The 27,285-nt window shown below is 29.3% G+C and overlaps 6 protein-coding genes and 1 long non-coding RNA gene across 15 annotated transcripts in view; 3 read left to right on the top strand and 4 right to left on the bottom strand.

Annotated features, from left to right (window-relative positions):
- Positions 1–6,727, bottom strand: part of LOC107069084 (uncharacterized) — a 176,084-nt gene extending 169,357 nt beyond the window's left edge. The window contains exons 1-2 of one of the 3 annotated variants that reach the window (XM_015326057.2): positions 6,588–6,727; positions 346–973 (exon numbers count right to left, since the gene is read on the bottom strand). In XM_015326057.2, coding sequence (XP_015181543.1) covers positions 346–538 — 193 coding nt within the window. In that variant the 5' untranslated portion in view covers positions 539–973; positions 6,588–6,727. Of the gene's footprint in view, positions 1–345; positions 2,060–6,587 lie in introns of those variants that run through there. The other 2 variants (XM_089172357.1, XM_089172358.1) reach the window with 2 other exon arrangements.
- On the top strand, positions 4,397–11,493 carry LOC107069136 (uncharacterized). 2 transcript variants are annotated; one of them, XM_015326165.2, is made up of 6 exons: positions 4,397–4,419; positions 7,413–7,806; positions 7,906–8,194; positions 9,108–9,556; positions 9,793–10,077; positions 10,233–11,493. In XM_015326165.2, exons 2-6 carry the CDS (start codon positions 7,432–7,434, stop codon positions 10,419–10,421), a joined length of 1,587 nt encoding a protein of 528 aa, XP_015181651.1. In that variant the 5' UTR covers positions 4,397–4,419; positions 7,413–7,431; the 3' UTR covers positions 10,422–11,493. The 2 variants fall into 2 exon arrangements, with proteins under 2 accessions (XP_015181651.1, XP_015181649.1); XM_015326163.2 differs by lacking the exon at positions 4,397–4,419 and adding an exon at positions 6,886–7,027.
- A 224-nt stretch (positions 11,494–11,717) lies between these two features.
- Positions 11,718–12,333, bottom strand: LOC149032677 (uncharacterized). Its single transcript, XR_016176519.1, has 2 exons — positions 12,191–12,333; positions 11,718–12,064 (listed from the first exon to the last, which is right to left on the bottom strand). It is a non-coding gene; the product is annotated as an uncharacterized LOC149032677 (long non-coding RNA).
- A 706-nt stretch (positions 12,334–13,039) lies between these two features.
- LOC107069142 (uncharacterized) lies at positions 13,040–17,039 on the bottom strand. 3 transcript variants are annotated; one of them, XM_089172366.1, is made up of 5 exons: positions 16,729–17,039; positions 16,095–16,284; positions 15,804–15,986; positions 15,460–15,709; positions 13,040–15,005 (listed from the first exon to the last, which is right to left on the bottom strand). In XM_089172366.1, the coding sequence occupies exons 2-5, from the start codon at positions 16,281–16,283 to the stop codon at positions 14,380–14,382; spliced, it is 1,248 nt and encodes a 415-aa protein (XP_089028492.1). In that variant the 5' UTR covers position 16,284; positions 16,729–17,039; the 3' UTR covers positions 13,040–14,379. The 3 variants fall into 3 exon arrangements, with proteins under 3 accessions (XP_089028492.1, XP_089028490.1, XP_089028491.1); XM_089172364.1 differs by lacking the exon at positions 16,729–17,039 and adding an exon at positions 16,387–16,571; XM_089172365.1 differs by lacking the exon at positions 16,729–17,039 and adding an exon at positions 16,387–16,571 and having other exon boundaries at positions 13,040–15,002.
- A 316-nt stretch (positions 17,040–17,355) lies between these two features.
- LOC107069073 (uncharacterized) lies at positions 17,356–19,470 on the top strand. 2 transcript variants are annotated; one of them, XM_089172362.1, is made up of 6 exons: positions 17,356–17,500; positions 17,572–17,808; positions 17,930–18,118; positions 18,200–18,770; positions 18,851–19,127; positions 19,198–19,470. In XM_089172362.1, exons 1-6 carry the CDS (start codon positions 17,410–17,412, stop codon positions 19,318–19,320), a joined length of 1,488 nt encoding a protein of 495 aa, XP_089028488.1. In that variant the 5' UTR covers positions 17,356–17,409; the 3' UTR covers positions 19,321–19,470. The 2 variants fall into 2 exon arrangements, with proteins under 2 accessions (XP_089028488.1, XP_089028489.1); XM_089172363.1 differs by lacking the exon at positions 17,572–17,808.
- Positions 19,428–22,283, bottom strand: LOC107069072 (uncharacterized protein C18orf63). The gene is made up of 8 exons (XM_089172368.1): positions 21,676–22,283; positions 21,323–21,458; positions 21,066–21,240; positions 20,830–20,992; positions 20,659–20,755; positions 20,323–20,583; positions 19,772–20,242; positions 19,428–19,674 (listed from the first exon to the last, which is right to left on the bottom strand). Exons 1-8 carry the CDS (start codon positions 21,819–21,821, stop codon positions 19,498–19,500), a joined length of 1,626 nt encoding a protein of 541 aa, XP_089028494.1. The 5' UTR covers positions 21,822–22,283; the 3' UTR covers positions 19,428–19,497.
- A 162-nt stretch (positions 22,284–22,445) lies between these two features.
- LOC107069116 (protein FAN) lies at positions 22,446–27,280 on the top strand. Of its 3 annotated transcripts, XM_089172354.1 has the most exons (17): positions 22,446–22,622; positions 22,680–22,892; positions 23,098–23,331; positions 23,419–23,617; positions 23,695–23,880; positions 23,998–24,069; positions 24,150–24,358; positions 24,420–24,582; positions 24,648–24,802; positions 25,109–25,287; positions 25,423–25,554; positions 25,629–25,832; positions 25,904–26,180; positions 26,273–26,503; positions 26,589–26,677; positions 26,763–27,014; positions 27,120–27,280. In XM_089172354.1, the coding sequence occupies exons 2-17, from the start codon at positions 22,879–22,881 to the stop codon at positions 27,215–27,217; spliced, it is 2,694 nt and encodes an 897-aa protein (XP_089028480.1). In that variant the 5' UTR covers positions 22,446–22,622; positions 22,680–22,878; the 3' UTR covers positions 27,218–27,280. The 3 variants fall into 3 exon arrangements, with proteins under 3 accessions (XP_089028480.1, XP_015181600.2, XP_015181599.1); XM_015326114.2 differs by having other exon boundaries at positions 22,448–22,892; positions 23,695–23,826; XM_015326113.2 differs by having other exon boundaries at positions 22,448–22,892.
- Positions 27,281–27,285: the final 5 nt, after the last annotated feature.

Below are 27,285 nucleotides of genomic sequence, written 5' to 3'. Positions count from 1 at the left end.
GTACGAATTATATAGAAGGGGAGAGAGGGGGGATAGTTTAGAAGAGCATGCTTGAGAATGTTGAATCGGAAAAGTTGTGAGTACGCAGGATCAAAAGACTGGCTGCTGCTGGTTGCTTATCCCGTCATGGATATTGGCGCCGAAAATTGTTGCAATAAAAAAAAACCACCACGCATGTATGCATGCACGCACGCACGCACGCACGCACGCACGGAGGTATTGAAAAAAATAAAAAAAAATAAAAAAAGAGGAAGAAAGTCTATAAGGTTAGGAAAAATAATAAAATTAAATAAATTATTAACGAGAGAGAAAGAGAAAAAGATTGTAATTTTGTATGTTACTTACATTCTTTACTTTTCTCGGAAATGACCGTGGGCGTGAGTACAGTGACGAGAATAACCAAGAGGACGAATTTAATGTTGACAATATTATTGACGATGATTCCTCTTGTTCTTCCACTTCCAAGATTAGGCGTCGTCCTCTCGATGATCCGTGTGGGTCCGCGAGCGCGGGGCGGACCCCGCGACATCGCGGACATGTCTTCTTCCTATTCTGCACGATGTCTTTTCCACTATTTTCCTTTATTATTATATTCAAATATGTTTTTGACGATAAATCTTTTTCCCCTCTACCCTTTTTTTTATTTTTTTATTTATTTATTTATTGGTTAGATTTCTAAATAACGTCAACGACGACGACAAGACGGTAACGATGACGATGATTATTATTAATTTAATAATGAAAAATAATAATGGAACACTCTACTACGTTATCTTTTTCTTCTTTTTCTTCTTTACCGGCACTCCCGTTAACACAAGCGTACACGTTGGTAATATTACTACGATTATTATTATTATTATTGTTATTATTACTACAATGTTGAATAGTATTTTCGTATAAGGTAGACATAACTCCGAGAGAAATAGATAAATATATAAAGAGTCACTCGGTGAACGAACCGATGATGATCACGCTAACGAAATTTCCAGTAGTAGTAGTTGATGGTGGTTGATTGGTTGGTTGGTTGATGGTGGTTAAGAAAGAAGAAATGTTATAAATAAGAAGTACAACCCTCGAATTGTAGCAATACGATTAAGGAATATGCACATATATATTCCTTTTACTTCTTAACTCGTTCGATTAATATCTAGTAACACTATTTTCTCAAACATATCTCTTGCGAAGGGTATCTTTTAATCCGAGTTACTCTCATGGAACGCAGCGCGAGAATACGCGCGCGTTTCTCGCGCGAGAGAACCGGAGCAGGTCGCAAACGAAACGACGATGCTGCTGCTACCAGTGGTGGTGGTGGTGGTGGTGGTGGTGGTGGAGGTTATGGAGGTGGTTGATGATAGTGGTGGTGGTGGTTGGTGGTTGAAAGCGCCGGTGCTGCTCGTTCTGATATTTCTACTACTAACAGTCCTGCTACCGCAGGGGTGAACAACGCGTAAGGGATGAACGGGAATACCCACTCCTACACACACAATTCTTCCTCTCTCTCTCTCTCTTTTCCCCCTTCTAACTGCTAACCATCCCCTCTCTTTCTTATAAGAGAAAATTGACTATTGTCGATCTACTCTCGCTTCGTCCGTTTACTCGATGACCGTCACCACCGACGAATACTATCACGACGACGACGAATACTACTATTACTACTACTACTACTAATGCTACTACTACTACTAGTACTACTACAACAACGTAGGTGCAACGATGTGGTCTTCTTCGCGCACTCTCGCGTCTTCCATATCGATCCGTTAGCTGGAAAACGCTCACTCACCCCTTTTCCACCCTCTTATTCCATAGTACTACAACGCCTACTCTACACCTACCCTCACCATCACTACGTTGACGACGACGACTCTTATAACCACCCCACCTATCACATGCGTCTGCGCTTTAAAACCCTCGTTACGACATCAATTTGAATATTCCCGCGATATTTATTTCTTTTTTTACTTGTTAACGATTGTTTATACGTTAGTTTTTATTATTATTATCAGACATTTAAATAGAGATCAGTTTTAATATATTTTTCATTTAATCTATACTTATAGTATACTTAATCTCTTAATCTATAGTCTACTTAATCTATACTATAGTATATACTTAAAACTTTTTTTTCTTTTATACTGAAATATCAAACAATTATGCAAAATCATGGATTGTTTGAAATCGTTTAAAATTATTCTTAAAACATTTATTATCGATGTTCGTAGTTTTATTTGATATTCTTTTTTCAATCGTATTTTTTTCCCCTTATTATCCTTCATTGATGATTTAATGTGTATCAAATTCATCGTAAAATAATACTTCCAAGCTAGATCTTATATATAATATATATTTACGTAAGACTTCATAATTACCGCGAAACGAGACACTGCATGCGGTTTTACTCGAATAAATGAATCGTTTTATAAAAAAGTTTAATAGTTAGTATTATCGTTGTTTACGTAATCAATAAAACAAGGCCAAATATATTATATTTATACATATTAAACAAAAGGTCTAGATCAAGAACCTAATTCAAAAAAAAAAAAAATCATTGAAAATAAATGAGACCCAGATATGTGTCCTGATCCTAAATGGATCCTAACTGTACTTAAAAATAGTACGAAAACTCTTGAAAGAAAATTTATGTGCATAGAGTAGGCTGCTGCTGTGTTGGTGAAAAAAATGATAGACTATCTGACGAGGTTTGAATTTTAAATTATTCTCTTCTCCTTCACCACTACCACCACCACCATCACCACCATTTTCCTTTTATTTTCTCTTTTTCTCCTCTTGTTGAAGCTCTCAAAAATGAAGAACGCAGCATCAAAAAAATTTAAAAAAAAAAAAGAGGAAACCATTTTATGCAGACACATAAATCGAATTGCATTCGTACAGATTACAAACACAACATACACAAATACATGGAAGATATCCAACTCACACACCTGTGAAAGTAAAAACGTATATGAGTATCATCGTTCACGAGCAACGTGTATCATCGTTGATAACGTTATCACCGATACGGTGAACATTTTTATCATTGATCAAGGCCATACGATGTAATATTCATGAATATTCCTATTAAGGAGTTTCCTAAAAATCCCCTTCTTAATCCATATGCGTTAACACCGAAAATGCTGACCTTTGACCGAAAAAATCTATAAGAAAAAATGAAAATCAGCATGTAGTCTCGAATACCCGACAGAATCCATTGCTCTGGATAGACGGTGGTAAATCGTACCCTTAGACCACAGGCTGATTAATAGAAAAACAACTAAATTAGCTACAACTATTATAACTACTATACGCTTCGATAATCCACAAGATGGCGTTCGAATGATCCTATCTAAAAAATCTTCGTATATTTCCCGCCAACAAAACTAATCAAAATTATACAACAACAACAAAATCTCACCTGTAACTATCTCAATTATAAAAAAAAAAAGTCTTATTTTTCAAAACATTAAATTTGTATCATAAAATTAACATACTCACCGAACAATTCGAGATACATTTCTTCTTTCATTCTGTTACACATTAATAAGAAAATACCAATACTAAATATAATTCAAATGCGATCGATGAATAAATTTACGAATAGCGATAAAAAAAGAAAAAAAAACCGAACTAACAGATATAGCCAATAACTTTACGAAATCGTAAATAAAAGATAAAAGAAAATATAATTCCAAAACGTATTACAGAGATAAAAAAAGAATGAGGAAGAAGAGGAGTATGCATGCATGTATGTATGTGAGAAAGAAGGGGTAACAAAACGAGATTTAAAAAACAAAAAAAGAGAAAAAAGTTGCGTGGTCAAGGTGTGAGGAAGAAAAAAAAAGGTAATAGATGTATCGAAAGGTGTTGGTCTGGGAGTAGATCACGTGACCATTCATATCATAAATGCGATCAGGTAAAGTCTGAATCATAAGACAGAAAGAGAGAGAGAGATAGAAAGAGATAAATAAATAGATTAGTAGATAGATAATGATAGAAATAGAAGTAAAAAGAGAGAGAAAAAAGAGATCTCTTTACGACGAACGGATGAGAAGTGAAACGATATGTGAAGTTAGTATAAGTGAAGTAGAAGTAGGTGGGCCAAGTTACGATAACTAAGTCTTAGCTAATCGTTCCTCGATAAAATTAGTCTTTGTCGGTTTAAATGGAAATTTCGCGACGGTACGTGTGTTGTGTAAAATGAAAGAGAAAGAGACAGAAAGATAGAGAGAGAGAGAGAGAGAGAGAGAGAAAGAGAGAGAAAGATAACGAGACCCCTCACGTAAACGAGGAGTGAATAAATCGTTTCCTCTCTCTCTCTCTCTCTCTCTTTCTAACTTGGTTGGTTGGTTGGTTAGTTGTTTAAACAGCCTTTAAAACGGAAGAACGTTCGTGCTACGAGGTCAAAGGTCAATTTCGATATAAACTGTGAGCGAATTAAGAACGTGCAATTTTAGAATTTAAGTTTTATTTCTAATCGATAAATCTTAATACATCGAAAGATGTATGTGCTATTTAAAACGATCTAATCGATAAATCGAACGAGTTATTAAAATGACATTGTCATTTATTAAACGGAGTTATTGTTTTGTATGGAGAAAGATATGTATTTTTAATATGTTTTTTTCTTCTTATTTTTGTATATACAAATTGTCGTGCTATTAAATTAATATTTTGAACGATATATATAATAGAAATTTAGAAAAATAATATCTTTGTATTATAATTAACCTAATGACAGATAATCGTGAATCTCAACAAATATCTATCCGCATTGATTGGATCTAATTATTTAATTAAAAATAATACTTATTTAAAAATCGATTAGAGAAAAAACAATAAAATAAAATCGTAAAACTAATTTGCTTGTATCTCTCGTCGTTTAATTTAAATGAATGAAAAATTAAGCAAAAATTTGTTTCCCTTTTTTTTTTAAATTAAACACTTTGCATTTAAATTTATGCAATCCGTAGATCATTGTCTACGATAACTCGGTACTCGACCATGATTATTTAATATTTTATATTCATAATTAAAGATCTATTAAAAAGTATCAAAAAAAATATTTAAAAAAGGTAAAAATAAGCAAAATTAATTCATCGTTGATAGTACGACCGACTACTTGCAAAACGTTATAAAATACACATTATATATATATAATATATGTAATATATACATATGTATATATAAATGTAAAAGAGAAAAAGAGAGAGGATATTGTTTGCTATGACGTTAATTCTATCTCTCTCTTTCTTTCTCTCTCTTTCAGCAGTTGTACTCGTTGCAACTGCGAAATAAATACTGTGTCTGCCAAACGTGGAGGATCTAGTCGATCCGGCTTTGAGTCAGCGAGATTTATCACTCGGTACAGGGGTCACAAACAGTTTATCGCTAAAAACACACATATAAGAAGAAAGAGGCCAGGCCAATCGTGTCTCGAATGCACTAACTATAAAAACAAATAAAAAAAGAAAACAAACAAAAAAGCAACCTATGTACAGCTCGGATAAATATAGAATCGAACCTTGTTACAGCGTTTTCTACAATTTTCCCTAAGTAATCGATGAATAACTCGAACGTAATTGATGCAAAGTAAATTTGTTTAAATTAAATCTTATCTATAGAAAAAAAAAAGTAATTCTTCTTTGATAATATATCTATATATAAATAATAAATAAAAATGAGAACCAAAAATGTTTTTAGTATTTAAAAGAAATTCGATAAAAGTGGTGTGCATTCTTCTCTCTCCCGTGTTTTTCTTCTAAGCTCTTTGGTAAATTTTTCTTTTCCTCCTATTTTTTTTTTTTTTATATTCTTAATATTTAAAAAGAGATCGAGAGTTCATTGCACTTGTAAATCTACAATACGCGGTCAATGTAAGAATATTTTAAAGGTAAGTGAAGAATAATAAGAAGAAGAAAAAGAAAAAAAATGAAGAGGAGGTGAAAGAAATAGAAGAGATAAAAAATATCAGGTTTCTAAACGAGAAAAGGCAACGAGGGAGAGAATCAGTTGGGTTTAATTTAATTAGCAATCGCTATGACGACAAGCAATGGTCGTGTAAAGAGTCTCCACGGTTGCTATAACGTTTGACCAGCAGCAGTTCAACGACGATGACGATTACGAGAAGATCGAAGCGCATTTTTAACATCTACTACGTGTGTTAACATTTCAATTCATCCAAATGAAAAGAAGGAAAAAAATATTCAGAAAAAAAGAATAAAACTAAAACTAAAATTAAAAAAAAAAAAAAAAGAAAAACATGGAAATTTCAATAGTCAGCCGTTTACAATAATAATAATAATAATAATAATAATAATAATAAAAATAAAATACGTAAAAACTCGAGGCTCGTGAACTAAATAATAATATATTTCGTTTTCAACGTTCGGAGTATAAAATAAAATAAAAAAATAAAAATAGAAATATAAAAAAAAAGAAAAATGAATATCGACGTTTTAAATATTAATTAAAATGTTTACTCGTGGGGTTAGGGGGAGAGGGGGACTGGGCTTGAAAAATAAAACTAGCGTTTATCGATGACAGATGGAGGAGTAGTGTTAAAGAAGAAGAAAAAGAAGAGGAAAAAGAAATACCTGGTGGCTTTACCAACGTAGACAAGAGACATCGCGAATATTTTTTATTCTGCCCTTTTTTCTTTCCCGTCTTTTTTTTCTTTTTTTTCTTTTCTTTTCTTTCTATCACCGAAGACTCTCTCTCGTCAGTTTTACGTCGCCGCAGAAGTCGTACAAGTGTTTTTAAATCCCCTCATTGACCAAGTCTGACATATCCCACAGAACGTATGTCATCATTATCATCATCATTATCATCGGTTAAAATGTTCATCGCGACAATTTTATCCCACTAGTTTGTGATATTCGTTCAATAGTGTGTGTGCATGCATGCGGTGTGGTGTAGTGTATTGTGTTCCGCTTTTCTTCTCTTCTGACATTGATGTCAAATTACGCTTGATTTTCATTTCTCAAAATTTTTCCGGAATTCGTCTCTCCTCGTATTGCATTGCATAATCAAATTCGTGAGTTGCAACGTTAATAAAATTAATTTAATTGCACATACAAAGTTATTGATTTATAAAATTAATATTGAATGAAAAAAAAAGAAGAAATTAATAGCCTAAATAAATGAGCACAAATATTAGTGAACAACAAATTTCTCGCTAGTTTCGTAATAATTATATTATTAGAAATTAAATAATAAATAATAATTATAATATATTTGAATTAAAATATAATTAAAATAACGAATACTGTATACGTGAATTTCAAGCTAGAATAAATTACCATAAAATTATTAACGCAAAAATACAATAAATAATTTAATGTGATAGAAAAAATTAATTAAATAGTTTTAAAGTGATAGAAAAAAAATTAACTAATCAAATGAATTGTGTGCTTGAACAGTGCATGATTGGGATCATTGATGATGTTTTATCTAAACGGAAGGATTGCTGGTGGTGAAACAGCTAGGATCGATAGATCACCAGGAAATAAGGAAGATGAATTTGGTTGGTTCATCGGTGGATTGGAATGTCCTACAAATATGACTGGAAATAATAAAAATAAGGATTGCCGATCGTCAGGATCGTCAACTTCAATGCTATCGTGCATCGATTCGGACGAGGCTGATGCTTACACCTTTGTATCGGATTATTCGAAGAATCCTGATGACGATAACGACATCGATTACGCTGAAGAGACCTGTGAAAATATAGAACTCACTACTTTAACCAGAAATTCTAATGATGAATTGGACAACGATCTCATTGAAATGGACGCTCTTCGTACATATCAATCGGTTCGATGAATAATACCTTTTCAGTTTGATTATTATTTTTTTTTGTAAATAATTATATCAAACAAAAATTGACTCTCAAATTATTTCTTCTTTTCATAGGATACAACAACGACGACGACGATGACAACGACGATGACAACGACGAAAACAACCCAAAGAAAAGATCATAATGTACACGATGAATTGGCAGGCGGTGAACCAATACTTCAAAAAACGCGAGGAATTTGTTATACTCCAGAAAGATTGATCAGATGCGAGGAATACAGGATTTTAATACCGTCCCCACGTTTTCTTTCTATGTCTCGTATGAGTTCTGAAAATGAGAATCTACGTAAGACTAGGCTAGCAAATAAACGACTTAATTATCTCATCGATTCGAAACAAATTGGTACTTATCTCTCCTTCCTGTTCTTCTTCTTTTTTCTTCTTTTTTTTCTTTATTATTTATAAAAGGTTTCCTTTCGATCCAATGCTTGGAAACCTATAAAAAGAATAAAACCTATAAAAAAATAAAGAAGAGGGGAAAAAAGAGAGAGAAAAGAGATAGATGGGAATGGAAATTAAAAAAAAAAAAAAAGAGAACAAAATAATTATTTAAAAGAGAGAGATACTTAAAAAATCTCGTTGAATAAATTACAAAATATATCGCAGTTCTAAAAAGAAACGTTCGAAATATGAATATAATTCATTCTTTAGGACGACTAGAGATGATATGTATTTACAATGATGTTATAAACTAGGACACGCGATTCCTGAACGTGACTCTTGACCTCAATAAAACTTCGACCATTTTACCGATATATATACTTCTATGTATAGACTCTCTTTCTCTCTGACGCACGTTTCAAGCCTATTTTGATCTCTTTTTCTCTTTCTTGCTTTCTTTCGTGTGACTGACTCTCTTCATATATAACTATGTACCTTTTGACATTGGTTTCTTGTTAGAATTAATCGACTATATATACATACTTAATAAATATTCCTTTTATATGAACAAAAATTTCTTTTGATATTATGAAAATGTAAAATTTTTAAATTCTTTATCTTCGAAACACGAATCTACAAAAAAATGTCTTTTTTTTTCATTTAAACAATCGACATTATAATATTTAACACTTTATATATATTACATGCTATTCCCCTTTTTAGCAAAAAAAAAGAAAAAAAATTTTTTAATTCAATCGTTTTAAAAGATGCAAAAATTTATCAATAATTTAAATATAAACTTTAAATATCATAATACTTTAACAGGATACTGTTTTTAATCTTTAACGAGTTTAATAAAAATAAAATTAATTCAGGTGACCAACGTTTAAGAGCATTATTGGAATCGTACAACAAGAACGAAGATAATTCAAAAATACTAATAAATCGAACAAGCTCTCCTAATCCTGTCGTTAATACGACGAGCATCCTTCAGGATGACGCCGTGCTCAAGAGGATGACAACAACGACAACAACAACGACGACGACGACTGAAGTATCGAAAGCTTCAACAACCGATACGATTAGCAATAGATCGAGTTACGAAAGGCTAAGTGTTACCTGGGATGATTTAAAGAAGCAGTCAGTAGTAACAGCAACAGCAACAACAACTCGTCGATCATCTGTAGAAGATACTTCAGGTATTCAAAGCAACGATTGGAGTTCTGAAACTCAAAGTGACACACAAACAAATCCTCCTCTTTATTTTTGCGATGAACTTGGTAATAATTCATCCAGTGATGTTTGCAGTACCGATTTCATTCAGGTATTTTATCATTTTCCCATATTTGATAATATTTCTGAAAATAAAAATAAAACTACATTAATAAATAAAGTATCAGAAATCTTATCTTCAATATAAAAATATCAATGTACTTTATAAGATCAATATCTGAAGATTTTGAAAAAAATTATATATATTTTTGTTCAATTAGATTAGATTAGTTTTTTGTGTGTATTTAATTATAATAATAAAATATTTATACCAATTTCTCTTTGTAGGTACAATCCACGCCTATAAACGAGATAGTATCGATTCTACAGGAGCTCGAAAGTAATCCAGAAAAGGCAAGGATCCTGTTGGACGATGATCGTTTTCGTGACAACACTTCGACTCACGATAATTTAACAAGATTAGCATTGACCATAGAAACCGATGGTAATGTACCACCCGTTCACGGAGAACCAGATAAATCGGTTTATTATCTTCGTAAACGTGTTGAGAGACTTCAAAATACGAATAAGGATATTTTCAAGGATATTTGCGAACTGAGGAAAGACTTCGAGGTATCTACACAATAAGAATTTTCTAATCTTCTTCAATATATCCTTTCTTTTTCTTTTTAATAATAATAATAATAATAATAATAATAATAATAATAATAATAATAATAATAATAATAATGCCAATGATGATTTTTTATTGTTATTTTTTTGATTAGTACGAGGAAGAGAAGTTACTTGATTTATCATCGGACGTTTTAAGACTGAGACAGGATATACATGAAGTGAAATGCATCGATGATTTATTAAGGCTTTTACGAGGTGAACTTGAAAGGATATCGAACAGGAACTGGCCATTTGTAATCGGTCATACTGAACAACAAGAAGAAATGAATTTAGTCGTATAAATTATTTTTCTTTTTTTCTTGATACTAATTATTCCTCGATAATCATATCGAGATATACGGAAAGAGAAGATAAAACAACAGTCTTGAAAATAATTACTGCCATAAAAGTCGCTTACAATATTTTTTTTCTTTCCCCCGACCCCCAAAGGAAGAACAAAGCAAAATGAAAAAGAAAGAAAAAAATAATTCGTTCATTCGTTCGTTCATTCATTCATTCATTCATTCATTCATTCGATGTGTTATCTTATTCTTTTTCTTTTTAAAAAAAGACTTTTTTTATACAGGTTATCGTAAAATTGGTATATATGAATAATAGTAATATACAATCTGATCAAAAATGAAATTCGATTGTTATTGGTTATATATATATATATATATATATATATATATATATATATATATATATATATTTTCTTTTTTTGTTTTATATATATATATATTGTTTTTCGAAGCATTTTATTTTACTTATCCTTGTTGTGTACGTATGTTTATATAATAAAATGGTAACATATATCACGATTCGTGATTGTGTTTTATAATTCTGACTCCTTATTATTTTTTTAATTGTTTTTTTTTTTTTAATCACTTTGTACAATACTTATGTACAATGTGTATAAAAAAAATGATGTATAATATATATATATATATATATATATATATATATATTATACAGGATGTCTTTAGTTTTTTTCGGCTAAATGGTTTCAGCCTGCTCTATATATAAAAATAAGAAAAATTGTTAAACAATGTATTTAAACATATAACATTTTCTTTTCTTATTTTCATGTATAAAACACGCTGACACAGTTTGACTGGAAAATCCTCAGACGTACTGTAAATTACGAGAAAAATCATAAATCTAACACTTCTTTCTATCGTCTCGTTGAATTTGCACAGATTATTTAGAGGTTTATCCTATTTCCTATTATAAAAAAAAGAAAAGAGAAAGAAAATACAAAGAAAACAAAAGGACAATAGATTTCTTATGAGATACATAATTAAGAACGAAAGAGGCTTAATTAATTAAATTATTCGTAGAACTTTGATAAAATAAAAAATAATAAAATACAAATGATAAACTTAATTTACTATATATATATAAAAAGCACTTTTCCCACCAAGTTTAACAAGAAGAAAAAGAAATTATTAAATTCTATTAATAAAAAATATAAAATAATATAATAATAATATAATATAAAATAAAATAAAATACAATAAAATAAAATAAAATATAATAAATTCATTCCCAATTGGGAGAGAAGAAAAATAAAATTTAAAAGAAAAGAAAAAAGAAAATCTCTAATAGAATTATAAACATAAAAACGTAAATGTTCGTGTTTAACGATAAGGTCGTAAAAATTAGGTAACGTCGGTACGTTGCAAATGTCTTGCATGTTGTCTTGAAGGATCATGATATGCTCGTAACATTTCACCATGTCGAAAAACATCATGCGGAGATGAAAGAGAAGGCAGTGAAGGCAAAGATGGTAGTAAACAGCCAAGCATACTGGCACTGGTATCTGACGTATAAATCCCGTTGTTGGCTGGTCCCATGGATACGCCGCAGGAAGTAGCCGTAGATATGGAATGTGCGTTTTGTTCAGCTGATCCTAATACACTCGAACCTGGTCCCATGAGATTACCTAGATTTTTTAGGTAAAACAAAAAATATGTATCTTTGTTTCTTTTTTCTTATTTTCCTTTTCTTTTGTTTAATAAGAAAGAAGAAATAAAAAAAAATTAAAAAAAAAATATATATAGATTCTTACTTTTGAAATCAATTCATTGATAGTAGGCAACGTCGAAGCTCGTCGTGTAACAATTTTGCTTTTCTTTCTCCCTCATTTTTTATCAGCCAGGAAAATAAGTACGCATGTGTGTATGTGTGTATTTTAAGTACTACATATACTCGACGTACCAGAGCTCACCGTCGAAGGAACAGATAAAGGTGTCATCGTGGGGAAATCCGTATGTTCGTTAGCTCTTGGATGATGAGAGTCCGTTCTAGGTGCGTGCGGTGTACGAATGCATGGCAAGGATGGTCTAAAATAATTTCCGCCTCTGTCGTTCCTTCGATGTCTCACATGTAGGCCAGCTTTGCTACCATTGCCAAGTCCAAAATGTAATAATTCCAAATGTCTTCTTAAGTTCCTTGATTGGCGTAACATCGCACCACATAATGGACAAGATATTGGTTGATCTGACATGTTCCTTGTTTTCGATTGCCCATCTCCTAAAATGAATTCCATGAAGAAGTATATCTTGCATAGAGAACAATATATCTATAAACGAATGATATTACCTAGTAATTCATATAAGCGCGTACGTAAAGCATGTATTTACATAAGGTATACTTTTTTTGTTATATATATATATATATATACATATATATATATAACAAAATATATATATAAATATATAACCTTACGGATATTATTTATAAAAATATAGCACACACAATACACAATATGTTTTGCTGTTATTAAAATATCTTGTATTGTAAATTCATATATGTATATGTATATGTATATGTATATGTATAGCCTTTATCTAAATTCTAAAATAATCAATAATGTCATCAGTACAACTTAATAATATCAATAAACAAAACAAAAATATCGAATTGCCAGGATGCACCGTGTGCATTTAATACATTGCACACAATACAGTAATATTATTTTAATAATTACAAAATACATAACGTAACACTACGTTCTCCTTTTCGTAATATCTATATTGTTATTAAAAAATGATATCACATATATGTTTTTTATTTACAAACGCAGAGAGGAAAAAAATTTTCTTTTTTTGTTTTTACTATACGACATGTTCTTATCGCTTATTTTTATATTTATATAATAATAATAATTTATATAGTATGCATGTGTATATGAAAATCTGTATCTTTAATTAGGACCCTTCAATAGTCTCTTCTGCTTACAATTCCTGTAATTTATAAAAACGATAAGGAATGTGCAAAAAAACATTTTTGTTTTTCTTTCTTTTTCTTCTTCTTCTTCTTCTTCATTATTATTATTATCATCATCATCATCATCGTGATTTTCAAAATTTTATTTATGATATGACTATTGATGGATCAAGACTCTTATTATACCATTAAAAATTCTTTTCTTCTTTTTTTCGGAAAATTTTTTTTTTAAGGTAAAAATATTTATTTGATAAAAAACGAAATAATGTTTTGATTAATGAGTTTTAACATTAGATAAACGATGAGAGGAAATAATTATCGAATAACATTAAACGCAAATGAATAAAAAATAATAAAAATCACATATATATACAAATATATTTGCATTTATATTGCGAGTTTTATGAAAAATGAATGAATGAGTGAATAAATGAATGAATGAATGGATGGATGAATGAATAACGTATCTTTATATACGTTAAAAATTCGAGCACATTTTACTATATATACCCCATCCCTTGCACTATGACTACAAATTTAATCGACTGCTACTCCCATTAACCCTAGGATACTGCTCTTACTTGCTATCATGGAAGATTCTACATGAGATGAAATGAATTATAAATATCTCAGGCCGCATATAACATAATTTATGTATGTATTCGAAGGAACATATAATCGTAGAGAAAAAGAAAAAACAAGAAATGTGTGAATCCAAGAAAATAGATATGTATAAACATAAAATATATATATTATGATAATCTCTTTTTGGATATAATCCAAAAAAAACGTACGATATATTATCGTATTACCGTCAAAAAAACTTGTGTACAATATGAAACTTACATTGAAAATAAGTACTTCAAAACTTATTCAAAACTTGATTGGTTTTTAATTAGGTGGGACAAAAAATTAAAAAAGAATTTCTCTAAACGTATGATGTTCCTTTTAAACGAAACAAACAAATCGATTCGAGCAATAACACCACTAGTGCTAAGTAGTCTTGTCTTTCAACTTTTTCCGATATTTTCATCTAGCTATAGTCGGCGACGGTGCATTGCTGCGCGGAGATACAACATTAGATTCGCGCGATATCGGCGAAGGAAGCGGACTGGGTTTACAAATAATTCGTTCACTATTATTCCCACTGTCAGTTCCATGATTGGCTGATTGATCACTGTATTCTGTTACTTCGACTTCTGGTTTAACTTCGATCAACATTGAATCGGACAATGAACCTTGTAATGGATGACTACTAAATCGACACTTGCAAGAAGATAAAAGATGCCTGCGTAAATTTCTTGCTTGACGTAACGTAGCACCACAAAGTGGACACATCCCAGGACAATCTGAAGCACCACGAACTTTTAAACTTCCTGCTATATTACACGTAGCTGTACCGGCTGCTGATCCTTGTGTTAGAGAAAGCGGTACACCCGGTGGATAACCCATGTTTATTGAACCAGGAAACTGAGGTATATGCAGTGGTGAATATTGTTGTATCGACGTCATTGTCTGTAAGTGATGTTCACTATCTGACGTATGTTCCTGATGAGCTCCTGCTTGAGAATTTTCGGTTGCTACTCGCTTAGCCTCTTTGGAGGGAGGTGAATGGCTATCCTGATGATTTGTATATCCCAACTGATCGCTTGCTGCTAACAGACACAAACACAATGTTACCATGCAGGGCTGAACTGACCTTCTTATCTGAAATTTCTGATATCTTAGATATAATAACATATGGCGTTACCAATTTTCATTGCAGTTCAACCCAACCGATGGTTGTGCTTGTGTCCGTATTAATGAAAAGGATAACCTAAAGAGATTTCATATATCTCACAGATAGATAAATAATATGCTAGGTAAAACAAATATATCGGACACAAAACACAAATTAATTGTTTCGCTGTTGCTATTAGAAATATATATATGTATATATATATCTTAAACCACATCATAAAAAAGGACGTATTAAACTAGAAAATTTTAATCTATTTTATACAAGAACGTATCGACTTATCTCTTATTCTTTTAACCTTAACTTTTCCATAAATAAATTTACAACTAACTGTACAATTGTTTCTTTTCAAGAGATCAATTTTATCTCACCTGTGTCATCACCATGATGAGCATCGATATCCTTTGGATCATAATCAGTAGTAGCATGGTCATCTGCGTGCGTATTTAAATGTCTATTTTCATTATCATTAGTCATACTTCCACGTGGCCACTTTCCCGACGATGAAGAAGACTTTCTTCTCTTTTTTCTCCTTTTTAAAGGGAAATACGAACTAAGAGTTTCACGAGACAAAGCTTCACTAGCTGCTGGTATTGCAGATGCAGGTACTTCTTCGCCACTCTAATAAATATAATTATTATAATATAAATAAGAGTATAATAGGTATCTACAAAAGTATTAAAAACTAAATAACAAAATATCTAAAGAGGCATACTTCGGTTAATATTGTTGGTGGTGTTAGACCATGAATACACAAACAATGAGCAGCTTGAAGAAGAGAAGGTAGTTGAGATGGTTCGACGCTGACTTCACCTCGATAAACAAACTCCAATAATGATTCTAAATCATCTGCGCCTATACCAGCTAGCATAACTACTGGATGTTGACAAGGTGTACTCTGTATTGAAAAGATCATCGCATTGTGTTACAAATAATGAAAACTCTTAAACGTCAGATAATATCCTAATATCGAATGTTATAATTGATATAAAAATGTCGATGTAACCTTCAGTAAATCCAGCAAAAATGGACTTGCCGCCGATAGAACAATCTTGTGTGCAGGAAAGCTACGCCCTCCTGCTGCTAATGTTACATCGACTAAATCTCCATGTCCTCTAAGTAATTGTACAGCAGAGGCCAAAGATGAGCTGAATTCTCCCCACGAGAGACTATACAACTGACTGGTACTCCCCATTCTGCGATTCAAAATAATAACAACATGTGAGCACGTTGGATTATGATGTTGACCAATAAATAAGCCATAGCTTGAAAAATTCTTTTATGATAAAAAGTAGTACACTATCTCCATATTGTTGTAAAATTGGTGTTCATTAAACTTATGACAATTTATATACATTAAAGATGACTTGGCAAAGAGTCATGACAAATGTTCACTTTTTGACAGAAAATAATGTACTAGTAAGATAAATATCCGGAAAAATCATTCGCTAACGGTAGCGATGCTTGCCCGTTTCCCCCTACCACATATGCTTAATTAGTGCCCCCACCCCAACAAATTTGACCTCAGCGTCGTCTTTAAGCTAACCTAACAAATATGCATAGCTTTTTTATTAGAAAACATTCATTTAAATGTAATATAACATATTTTGACATTTGAATAGTAGTCGTGGTATACTTACTGCTATGAATGTATGAAAATAGGTTGGTGAAAGTATAAAAACAGGGTCAACCGAGCGTGAGTTACAATAGATTTAAAGCGATCACTAAGTCCGACTTATTTCAAACACATAGACTTAAATAATGCACTCCGACAATATTACAACCTTATTGTTAAATATCATACATTGTGAATGTATAAGCCTTTTAATTAAATAGACAAGCGTCTATAAGATTCCTCGAGTGAAATTCAAACGCTTGCAGAAATCATTTCGAACGTCACACTGCGTGAGACTGTGCTGCCACCACCTAGCCGGCATGTTCCCTATGAACTTTTACGGATGTGACGTACTGCTCAATTAACCGCCAAAATTCAAACGCTACAATTATATTCAAACGATTACAAATATGATTTTATAAATTATTAAATCTTTAATAAACCAAAAATATATATAATTGATACTTGATACTAACTGATGATATTACAATATGTGAACTATTATATAAATTTTTTATTTATCGATAAATAAAATATTTATAATATTAATATTAATTTGTTAATTATAGTAGCCATATAATTTATAAGGTCACAAGAATAAATATTTACAAGTTTGATGTAATCTATTATTTGTCAGAAATATAACGTTATAATTAATATTGTGCCTTTATAATCTTAACAAGTGTTAATTAAAAGAATTAAAATAATGAATACTTGGAATAATAATATTGACAAAAATAAAGAAAAAGATAAGAAAGCGATAGAATCAAGAGTTATAAAGTTATTACGTATGCAAGGTAATAACTTAATATACTGTATTTCTTAATATTATTTTGCAATTAATACAACAATGAAATATACATTTCAGAATACACTTTGAATGCTGTTAATAATTATGGTGAAAATTTATTGCATGTTAGCGCAGCATACGGTTGTTGTAATATTATTAAAGAACTTTTAAAGAAAAAAGAAAATCATCAAATTATTAACAGGAAAAATAATTTTGGCTGGACACCATTGATGCAAGCTATTAGAAATAGAAATATTGATACTGTTAAATTACTTTTAGAACAAAAATCAAACGTTAACGATTCGACCTATCTTGGTACATTACTACTAGCTTTGTTTCTTTCTTCGTAATTGTTAATAAAAATTAATAATTAGTATATTTCAAATATAAACTATTTATGATATTTATAAATACAGAGTTTCAATATATTTAACAGGAATGTCAGTAATTGGTATAGCTTCAGCAATAAATAAAGAAATGTTGCAACTGATATATGAAATTTGTCCATCTATATTGAAAAATGCAGAGAATGATGATATTACTCCTCTGTGTATAGCCGCATTAAAAAATGATAAAGATATGTTTTTTTCTTTGGTCGACATGGGTTTAGATGTTTCCAAAGCTAGTAAGATATATTATTCTTTTACAATGTATATGTAATATATTAACTGAAAACACACAAAGATATATTGTAACTATTTTATAGATGAGTATACACACATTATGATGAAACTATCTAAGATACCAGAAATATCAAATTTAGCAAAACATTATTATGAAATAGAGGATTATTGGAATGATGAATCAGATGATATTGAAAGAGAAAATGAGTCAAGTCATGATATTTCTATATGTGAATGCATATCACCATATATTTTAAAACCACAATATGATTTAAACAATAATAATGAAAATAATCTAACTAATATTCCTCCAATATATATTGATATAAGTCATACTAATACGAATAATCAATTTAATTTAACAGAAACTGCAGAGAGTGCTCATAAAAAACAAAATGTACAATCTAAATTTCATTTTTTATCTATGAATACATCAGAAGAGGAATCAAATCAAATATCGCCTACTTTCTTAGAAATTTCTCGAGAAAATTTTCCATCTTCTCCAAATATATATTTTATTCAAAATTGTAATACAAATTTGGCAACTATTAATGAAAATGATGAAGAAGAAATTGAAATAAAGTACAATAAAATAATGGAATCTTGTAAATTTCAAAATGATTCCATGCACTCACCAAATGTAATGCTTAAAAGGTAAACAACTGTAATGGATTATATGGTGAATAGTGATATTATTTTAAAAAGAAAGATAATAAGTAATAATTCCTTCAAAGATTACGGTCTATACGACCAGCGGACTTGGATCTCACATCTGTTCAAAATGATCACAACACTACGCTTGAAATAGTACTAGATTATAGTCCTACGTCTTCGCCAAATGTGCCTGAATACATTAATGATGAAAATGTATCAGGCGACAAGACGCCTACACCGCCTCGTTACAAAACTCCTCCAAAAGGAATGATTCTAAACTCGCAGCAAACTAAAATGATTATTTTTTTAAAACGATATGGTTTGAGTCATCATATGTCTATTTTTCTTAAAGAAGAAGTAAATATAATTTATGATACGTGTTACTTTTTAATGATTTAAAACAAAAATAATATTGTTTTCTTCACAGATAGACATGGATCTTATGCAAACGTTAAATGACTATGATTTACAAGAAATAGGAATAAAAGAGGCTGCTGAAAGGACAGCCATATTAACAGCTATAAAAATGTATCAAAGTATTGAAATGTGAAATATTGTCATAGAATGATTTTATATTATTGATTTTTATAATGATACTGATTTTATCAAATTAATTACCTATTATTTTTTATTCATTTAAACTATAAGAAACAAACTATTATTTATATATAAAACTTTTAATACGTACGTGATTATATGCATTTAAAAAAATGTTAGTTACTTAGTTCTACTTGTGAGTTCCTTTCTTCTTTATGTGGTTCATTATTTTTGATATTAAATCAGATTTTTTGTCTTTGACTTTATATGGAATTGAATATCTTTGTAACCAATCTCTTAAAACAGAACTATTACATTGATCTAATCGTTTAAGTTTCGCCAACAATTCTATGTCAACTTCTTGATTCTGTAAATTAGATTATTATATATTTATTTATAGATCATATTAATAAGAATAAAATATATGTATATTGCAAAGCATACACAAGATGATTTTTACTAACCATTTTTATACTATTCCTGGTATTCACAAATGTTTGATTTAATTTTGTATTAGTATGTGTACTTTGTTGTATGGAATGCATTGATTCTGTGTTGATATCAAAAGCTGGACATTTTCTCTTCATATGCTGTACACAACAATTGGAAGATGTAACAAGTGTTTCATTGTAATTTAATAAATTATTATCCATTAATTTACCATCGTTTATTTTTTCGTGATCATTAAGAATTGTTTTTTTATTATTAACAGCAACAGGTTTACTCGTAGTATGAATTTGTTCAATTTCAGTTAAATATCCAGTTGGTTTTAATGTTTGACACATTGGTTTTTCTGCATTAGTTAATAAGCAATCTTCATATTTTGATGAAAACTCTAATTTCTGTTTTTTCTCAATATTTGTCATATCCATAAAAACTGAACTCTTTTCTTTGTTTTCTGGTGGTGATAGTTTATTCTTAATACTTGATGTATTCTATAAAAAGAAGTAGAAAATTCTATGTACACTCTATTATATAAATAAATTAATCATAGTATTAAATAAATTATTCATACTTCATTTAACGAAAATAATTGTACATTTGGTTTTTGATACGACAATATTTGTAACCGTTTGCCACATATATCAGATATTGTCTCACATATATCATCAATAAATTGAGAAATTATATGCTCGCTTTCGTTGCAAGGAAATAATTGTATAGGTTTAAAAGCCACGCATGTACTTGGATATGTGAAACGATTAACATTGGAAAATGGAAATTTAATATTGTAATAAATAATTCCTTCAGGTGTTTGGGGTAATCGATAACCATACTGCAAGTAATTATATCAGCTGTATATAAAAAGTTTCATAAATTTTAATTAATCATATTTAAGAATAAACTATACCATATTCTTCCAATGTCTACGTAATTGTATATAATCTTTGAATGGACAACTTGATGGAATCTGTTTAGTTACAGATATGACTTTTCCCTTACACATACTGAAACAACAATTTACGTTAAAAAATTTGTGTTACCAAAATTTACATAAAAATTTTAAAACATTTGAAAATACCTTGGTAAGGCGTATACCGATTGAGAAAAATCTATCAAATTGATAAAACCGTTACAATCTATTAGAAAATCAACTAACATTGAACGTAACAAATAAAAATCTTCTAATTGTATAAACGGTATTTTGAGTTTCTTCGGTTGAAATTTAAACGACACGTTTTCATCTGTAAATTTGTTTTAATATAAAATATAATTGATAAATATATGCATAAATCATTTGATAATAAATAAAAATACCGTTTATAGAAATTTCCAATTTTAATGCATTCATTTCTTGCATGGACATATAAAATTGTTTTCCTTGAACAAAATATTGTCCAACTTTGTTCCATCTTGGTGCTAATTTACATTCTATTGTATAATTAAGACAAACAATATAATCTTCTCTTGTTACTGGCTGTGGATTTTTAAACTATAAAATAAAAATTAAATTAAAAAAAATTTCTTTATTATTTAAATAAATAAAATTAATATTTACTTAATAAAACACTTGCCAACATATTCAAAGTTCGTAAAGTTTCCTGCAATTTTCCAGTCTTCAAAAATTCATTTGAAACGATAATAACTATTGAATTATCTGTACCAGGTTGGGGAGATGCAATAATTTCAGGAAAAATATGAATAATTAATCTAAAAATGAATTTACATTAATCAGAATTATTTAAATTAAAAATAATTAATCGATTATACTTCAATTATCGATATTCTACTGAAATTATATCCTTAGTTTTGAGAGATTCTTAAGTAAAAATGTTCGTGCGGTAAAAGGCATATCACTACTTACCACGCTCACTTTTTTTAAATAACAATAATAATGATAATTAATTAAATAATATAATAATCTTACCGACATTTTAATGTTTGCCAATGATTATTCGATTTTGCTAACGAATTTTGAACTTCGATAAAATCGATTTCACAAACAACGCAATGAAGCTCTTCTTTGCGTAGAAGCGTAGCATGCGAGACAAATTCTTTATTCTCATTATCCATTTTTAATAACCCCTATTGATTAACGACAATGGAAAGAATGATTGAAACAAAGTTTAAGATTAATTTTTAGTAAAATAGAATTTTGGAAAGTTAATTTAATACTCTAATTTAAACATTCATTATACAATACAAATTTCAAACAATACAAAAGTTTCACTTGAGAGTTTCTCGAAATTATGGTATAATTTCGCTAAAATTTCGAAAATTAAAGTATAAATTTAATAATATCCTAAATCTTAACACTAAGGATATATATTTATAATAAAATATTATTAAATAATTGCGTAAAAAGATAATAAAATTATTAAATTAAAAAAATATCGATTGTGATGGTAAAATTCTATTTACACATAAAATAATGTATATTTGTTTATAAAGTATATACGATTCACTTTATTTCTTATAGATTTTTTCTTAATTAAAGATGATGCTAAAATATTTTAATAATTCTAATTAAAATGATAAAACTAACGAGGTTTGAAATTACGTTATAAAACGTTCTTATTCTTAAGACAACCGTCAAACAATTGACAATCACACTACTTTATAAATCGCGGCAAAGACGACGATACTCGGTCGGTAATTAGTTTACTTCGTCGGTAATATATAACAATACCTAATATAAGATGTTTGTATAAAAAAAACATTGTTTTTAATTATTATAATTTACTGGATAAAATGAAAGTATTTAATTTATAAATTAGATTTTGCATTATACTAATTATAATAAATAATATAAAAACTCTGAAAAAAAGGAAAGAAAAGAAACTCCTTGATTAATGTAATGGCAGATTACAATAGGTATACATTACTGTAACCATGAAATATCATTGAACTATAGAAGAAGTAAACTTTCAGATGATTCATAATTCATACTGATGTGATAGTTACTTGTTTTAAAATAAAAATTAGCGCCATTCAATTATTAAAATTAAACATATTAGTTCAAAATGAAAGTACGTAAATAATTATTGTTACAAGCTAGACAATAGGAAAAGAAGAAGAAACGATTGTGATATGTAAATGGAAATCCTTTTATACTTATAAATACATAATAATGGAAAAAGAAAGGTAAGCCGATTATTATTCCTAATATAATTTGCACCTTTCGTATACGTTTGTTAATAATAAAAATATTAAATAATTCATTGTGCACTCAATATGTGTAGTATTGTTTATCAGGATTTATTAAGATTTATAATACTCATAATGTCAAACTAGCCTGCAAAATATGCACAAAAAATTATTCCTTTCTCTCTTTTTTTTTTTTTTATAGATTTACTATGCTCTTGTTAGAGCCTGGAGAAATATTTTTTGAAGATTATAGTGTACAGATGAGAGCGGTAAAATCTTCTTTTCCAAAACAAAAAGAATGGATTGACGGAAGATTGAAACTTTGTTCCAAGTCTTTAGTTTTTGTTAATAAAGATTTTATTCAACCTTTGATCAAAATACAACTTAAAGAAATCACAACTGTTGAGCAGGATAATTCAGAAGATAATATAGAAACGTAAGCATAATTTTTCAATGTTATCTAGATTTCTTCAATGCAATATTATTAATTTTTATTAATTACTGATGCATAACAATTTTTCAGACCCACTAATATGTTAAATATTAAATGTAAACAGTACGTGGAGATGTTAGAGAAAAATGTTCTTGCCCCATATAAATTTATCCATAAAAATGCAATGTTTCAATTTTGTTTCAATTATGCTAAAGTAGAAAATTGTCTTCCTCAAATATTGCAATTGCATCGTGCTGCTACTTTGCCAACGGCTGAACAAAACGCAATGGTATATCATTTTTAAATATAATATGTGTTCATTACTACGTTTTTTTTTGCATTATAACAACTCTTTCTTTTTATAAGATAATGACTATAGTTCACTCCAGACAATCTCGTGTATCCTTCGATACATCTTGGTTAGAAGATTTGTATGAAACGGTTGTGTTAGAAATTCAAGCTAATAAAGTATTACCACTCGTTATTAATCCAGGCAAGGTATTATTAACTACATCTAGATTATATTTTCAACCTTATAATAATATGGATCAGGTAGGTTCGTACATTTGTATGTTCATTCATATGAATCATGAAATCTTATAATATATAATATCATGAAATTTTATAATATTATAAAATTCTATAACTAATTAAACTATTTTTTTTTAGCATCCTGTTTTAAAAATACAATTGAAAGATATAAGTAGTATTATTCAAAGAAGATTTCTTTTGAGACAAGTCGTACGTATCAGAATTACCAATTATAACACATTTACATTATTTATTTATCTAATAATAATAATTATTATTATTGTTAACAGGGCCTTGAAATAAAATGGCAGAAGCAAGCTGATAGCAAAATCGAATACTTGTACCTTTCTTTAAATAATCAAAATGATAGAGATGAACTTTATAAAAAATTATTAGATCAATCTGCTGTATCTCTGGAAACTGTTCCTCAAAATCAAATGACGATGAGATGGCAAAATGGCTCTCTGTCAAATTATGATTACCTTTTGTATATTAATAGGTAAAGATACATGAAAATTAAAATAATAAATATTATTAATTAATTAAAACTTATGTTTTAGTTTGGCAGACAGAACTTTCCATGATTTGACTCAATATCCTGTAATACCATGGATACTAAAAGATTACACATCAGCAACATTGGATTTAAACAACCCTGATATTTATAGAGATCTTTCTAAACCTATCGGCGCTCTTGAACCTACTAGATTAGAACGATTGAAGGTAAAAATCATTAATAAAAAATTATTATTATAGTATCTTATGATTATATATTATTTTATGTATAGGAACGTTACTCAGAAATGGCAGAACAAAAATTTCTTTACGGATCTCATTACAGTACGCCGGGTTTTGTATTATTTTACCTAGTGAGAAAGTATCCTCAATATATGCTTTGTCTTCAAAATGGAAGATTTGATCATCCTGATAGAATGTTTAACAGGTATTATTACAAACCTAATTATATTCCTCCCCTATTTTTCTTTCTCCTTTCTCTCTCTCTCTCTCTCTCTCTCTCTCTCTCTATCTCTCTTTCTCTCTTTATATGCAAATTATAATGAAAAATATTTTGTATTTAATTTAACGCTGATAATTTATTTGTGATATAAGACTAGAAAATTGAATAGCGTTGCGTATTAACAAAATAGTATTTCATTGTACTTGCCTTTAATATCAGACTCATACTTTTAATACCAGAATGCAGAATCGATTTTTTGTTTCACTCTCTTGCAAATAAAATACCTAACAGTGTAGCTGACGTATGGAAAAATGTTTTGGTGAACATGTCTGACTTTAAAGAATTGATCCCAGAATTTTATGACACAAACAATGGTGGTGATTTTTTAGTAAATAGTTATGGCATTGATTTTGGTTATCGACACGATGGTACTAAAATCGGTGATGTGCAGCTGCCACCTTGGGCAGAAGGTAAAATATTTCCTATGTGCATACTTTTCTACAAACTGTTAGGGATTTGATGTATACTTTTATTTTTTTTTTATTTTTACTTATTAAAATATTTTAATTTAATAATTTTTTTTTTTTTAACTCTATCGATTTCAGGACCTTCAGATTTTATCCAGAAATTAAGAAATGCTTTAGAAAGCGATTACGTTTCAAAGAATTTAAATCATTGGATAGATTTGATCTTTGGATACAAGCAAAAAGGAATTGAAGCAATAAAAGCTGATAATGGTAATAATATCTAATGTTAGTTCTTTTTTGTTAACGTGGTTTTGTACATTTATTATACGTATATACATTTTTAGTATTTTTTCACCTGTGTTACGAGGGTGCAGTTGATTTAGATACGATTCGAGATATTAATGATCGACACGGATATGAAGTACAAATAATGGAATTTGGACAAATTCCTAAACAAATTTTTACTCTACCTCATCCTAAAAGATTAGTACCGGTTATAGATGCGTTACATATTTCAATGTTAACTATTTCAAACACGACAGACACGGGTATGCCTTCTATCCTTTGAATTATATTCAATTATTGTTAATATTATTTTATTTTTTAAATCGTTTTTCAGATGACAAGTCTCTCACAAAAAGTTCGATAAATCTATCCGAATTTCTAACATTTCAATCACATAAGGACGGAGTAAGCTGTATTATAGTAATTAATAAAGGAACATATGATGAAATATTATCTGTAGGTCATGATGGTATGTTTAAATTATATTCCATTAAAGACAAAAAACCAACACGAAGTGTTCCTTTATCATCTCTGCCACTTTCATCCTGTATATCATATTATACAGCATCGTCTCATAATATACTCGTTGTTGGATCATGGGACAATTCACTGTAAATAAATATCTAATTCTATAATAATGAAAATATTGCATCTAACTTAACGCTATTATTTAATAACAGTTAATCGACGTTTTTGTTTTCAGAATATTTTATGATATAGAATTTGGTAAAACGATTGATACATTACGAGCTCATGAAGATGCAATTTCTTGTTTGGCATGGAGTCCTTCACGACAAATTGTTATTTCTGGATCGTGGGATTGTACTGCCAAGGTTTGGCAGAGTTACGTTTCTGGATCAAAAATTAAACCATCAGAATATTTTATAGCTCAACTAGATCATGATTCAAAAATAACGTGCATGGACATATCCAGGTAATTCTTTTATTCGTCATTTAAAATTTTTAAATTCCTTATGATTCTTAAATTGAAATTGAAATTAATTTTAATATATTTATAGCAATGAAATGTTATTAGTATCTGGTACAGAAGATGGAGAATTATTTTTGTGGAGTATGGAGAATTATAGTTTACAATTTACCGTTAAAAGTAATATTATTTTTACGTTTACTTCTAATTGTAAATGAAATTTAAAAATGTGAAATTAATTACTAGAATTTTATTTCATTAAAAGGTCACACTGGAAAAGTAAATGCAATGACGTTTGATCCTGAATGCAAGAGCATTGTTACTTGCGGAGAAGATCGAGCATTGAACATCGTTGATATTCAAACAAGTACACAGATTTATCATACAACTTTGGAACACGAAGCGCTATCATTGAAATGGATCAGAATGTTATTGTTAATAGGAGACAGTGCTGGAAATGTCAGTTTATGGAATTTTCCAGAAGCTGTTTTTCTATCAAAAATCCATTGTCATGACGGTATTATATAATTTATTACTACATACAACTTTTAAAAGCTATTAATTAATTAATTAAATATATTTAATAATATAATTAATTGGTTATTTTTTTTAACTGTTTCAGGACCAATTTTCACAATAGCGATAACTACTAACAATAATATGGTTATAACAGGTGGAAAAGATAGAAAAGTTTTAGTTTGGGAATGTAAAAAGGAGTGATGAGTAATTTGCCTATTATAAATATTGCAAATAAAAAAAAGTAAAAAAGAAAAAGAGAAAAAATGTAA

The sequence above is a fragment of the Polistes dominula genome, unplaced genomic scaffold, assembly GCF_049000335.1.
Source record: "Polistes dominula isolate Pdom_NZ unplaced genomic scaffold, Pdom_raw_medaka contig_73, whole genome shotgun sequence".
Classification (NCBI taxonomy): Eukaryota; Metazoa; Arthropoda; class Insecta; order Hymenoptera; family Vespidae; genus Polistes; species Polistes dominula.
This window is presented reverse-complemented; position numbering and strand designations above follow the sequence as displayed.

Excerpts from the sequence above, each read along its gene's own strand:
- LOC107069072 (XM_089172368.1), bottom strand. The coding sequence starts at position 21,821 with ATGGATAATGAGAATAAAGAATTTGTCTCGCATGCTACGCTTCTACGC. Across the intron at positions 21,459-21,675 it reads TGGCAAACATTAAAATGTCG|ATTAATTATTCATATTTTTC; the intron begins GTAAGATTATTA and ends ATTCATTTTTAG. Across the intron at positions 20,993-21,065 it reads ATTGGAAATTTCTATAAACG|ATGAAAACGTGTCGTTTAAA; the intron begins GTATTTTTATTT and ends ACAAATTTACAG.
- LOC107069136 (XM_015326165.2), top strand. The coding sequence starts at position 7,432 with ATGATGTTTTATCTAAACGGAAGGATTGCTGGTGGTGAAACAGCTAGG. Across the intron at positions 8,195-9,107 it reads CATCGATTCGAAACAAATTG|GTGACCAACGTTTAAGAGCA; the intron begins GTACTTATCTCT and ends AAATTAATTCAG. Across the intron at positions 9,557-9,792 it reads GCAGTACCGATTTCATTCAG|GTACAATCCACGCCTATAAA; the intron begins GTATTTTATCAT and ends TTCTCTTTGTAG.
- LOC107069073 (XM_089172362.1), top strand. The coding sequence starts at position 17,410 with ATGAATACTTGGAATAATAATATTGACAAAAATAAAGAAAAAGATAAG. Across the intron at positions 17,809-17,929 it reads TAACGATTCGACCTATCTTG|GAATGTCAGTAATTGGTATA; the intron begins GTACATTACTAC and ends TATATTTAACAG. Across the intron at positions 19,128-19,197 it reads CTATTTTTCTTAAAGAAGAA|ATAGACATGGATCTTATGCA; the intron begins GTAAATATAATT and ends TTTTCTTCACAG.
- LOC107069116 (XM_089172354.1), top strand. Across the intron at positions 24,583-24,647 it reads CTAGATTAGAACGATTGAAG|GAACGTTACTCAGAAATGGC; the intron begins GTAAAAATCATT and ends TTTTATGTATAG. Across the intron at positions 24,803-25,108 it reads CCTGATAGAATGTTTAACAG|TGTAGCTGACGTATGGAAAA; the intron begins GTATTATTACAA and ends AATACCTAACAG.
- LOC107069142 (XM_089172364.1), bottom strand. The coding sequence starts at position 16,445 with ATGTATATAAATTGTCATAAGTTTAATGAACACCAATTTTACAACAAT. Across the intron at positions 16,285-16,386 it reads TACAACAATATGGAGATAGT|AATGGGGAGTACCAGTCAGT; the intron begins GTACTACTTTTT and ends TTTGAATCGCAG. Across the intron at positions 15,710-15,803 it reads CACCAACAATATTAACCGAA|AGTGGCGAAGAAGTACCTGC; the intron begins GTATGCCTCTTT and ends TATATTTATTAG.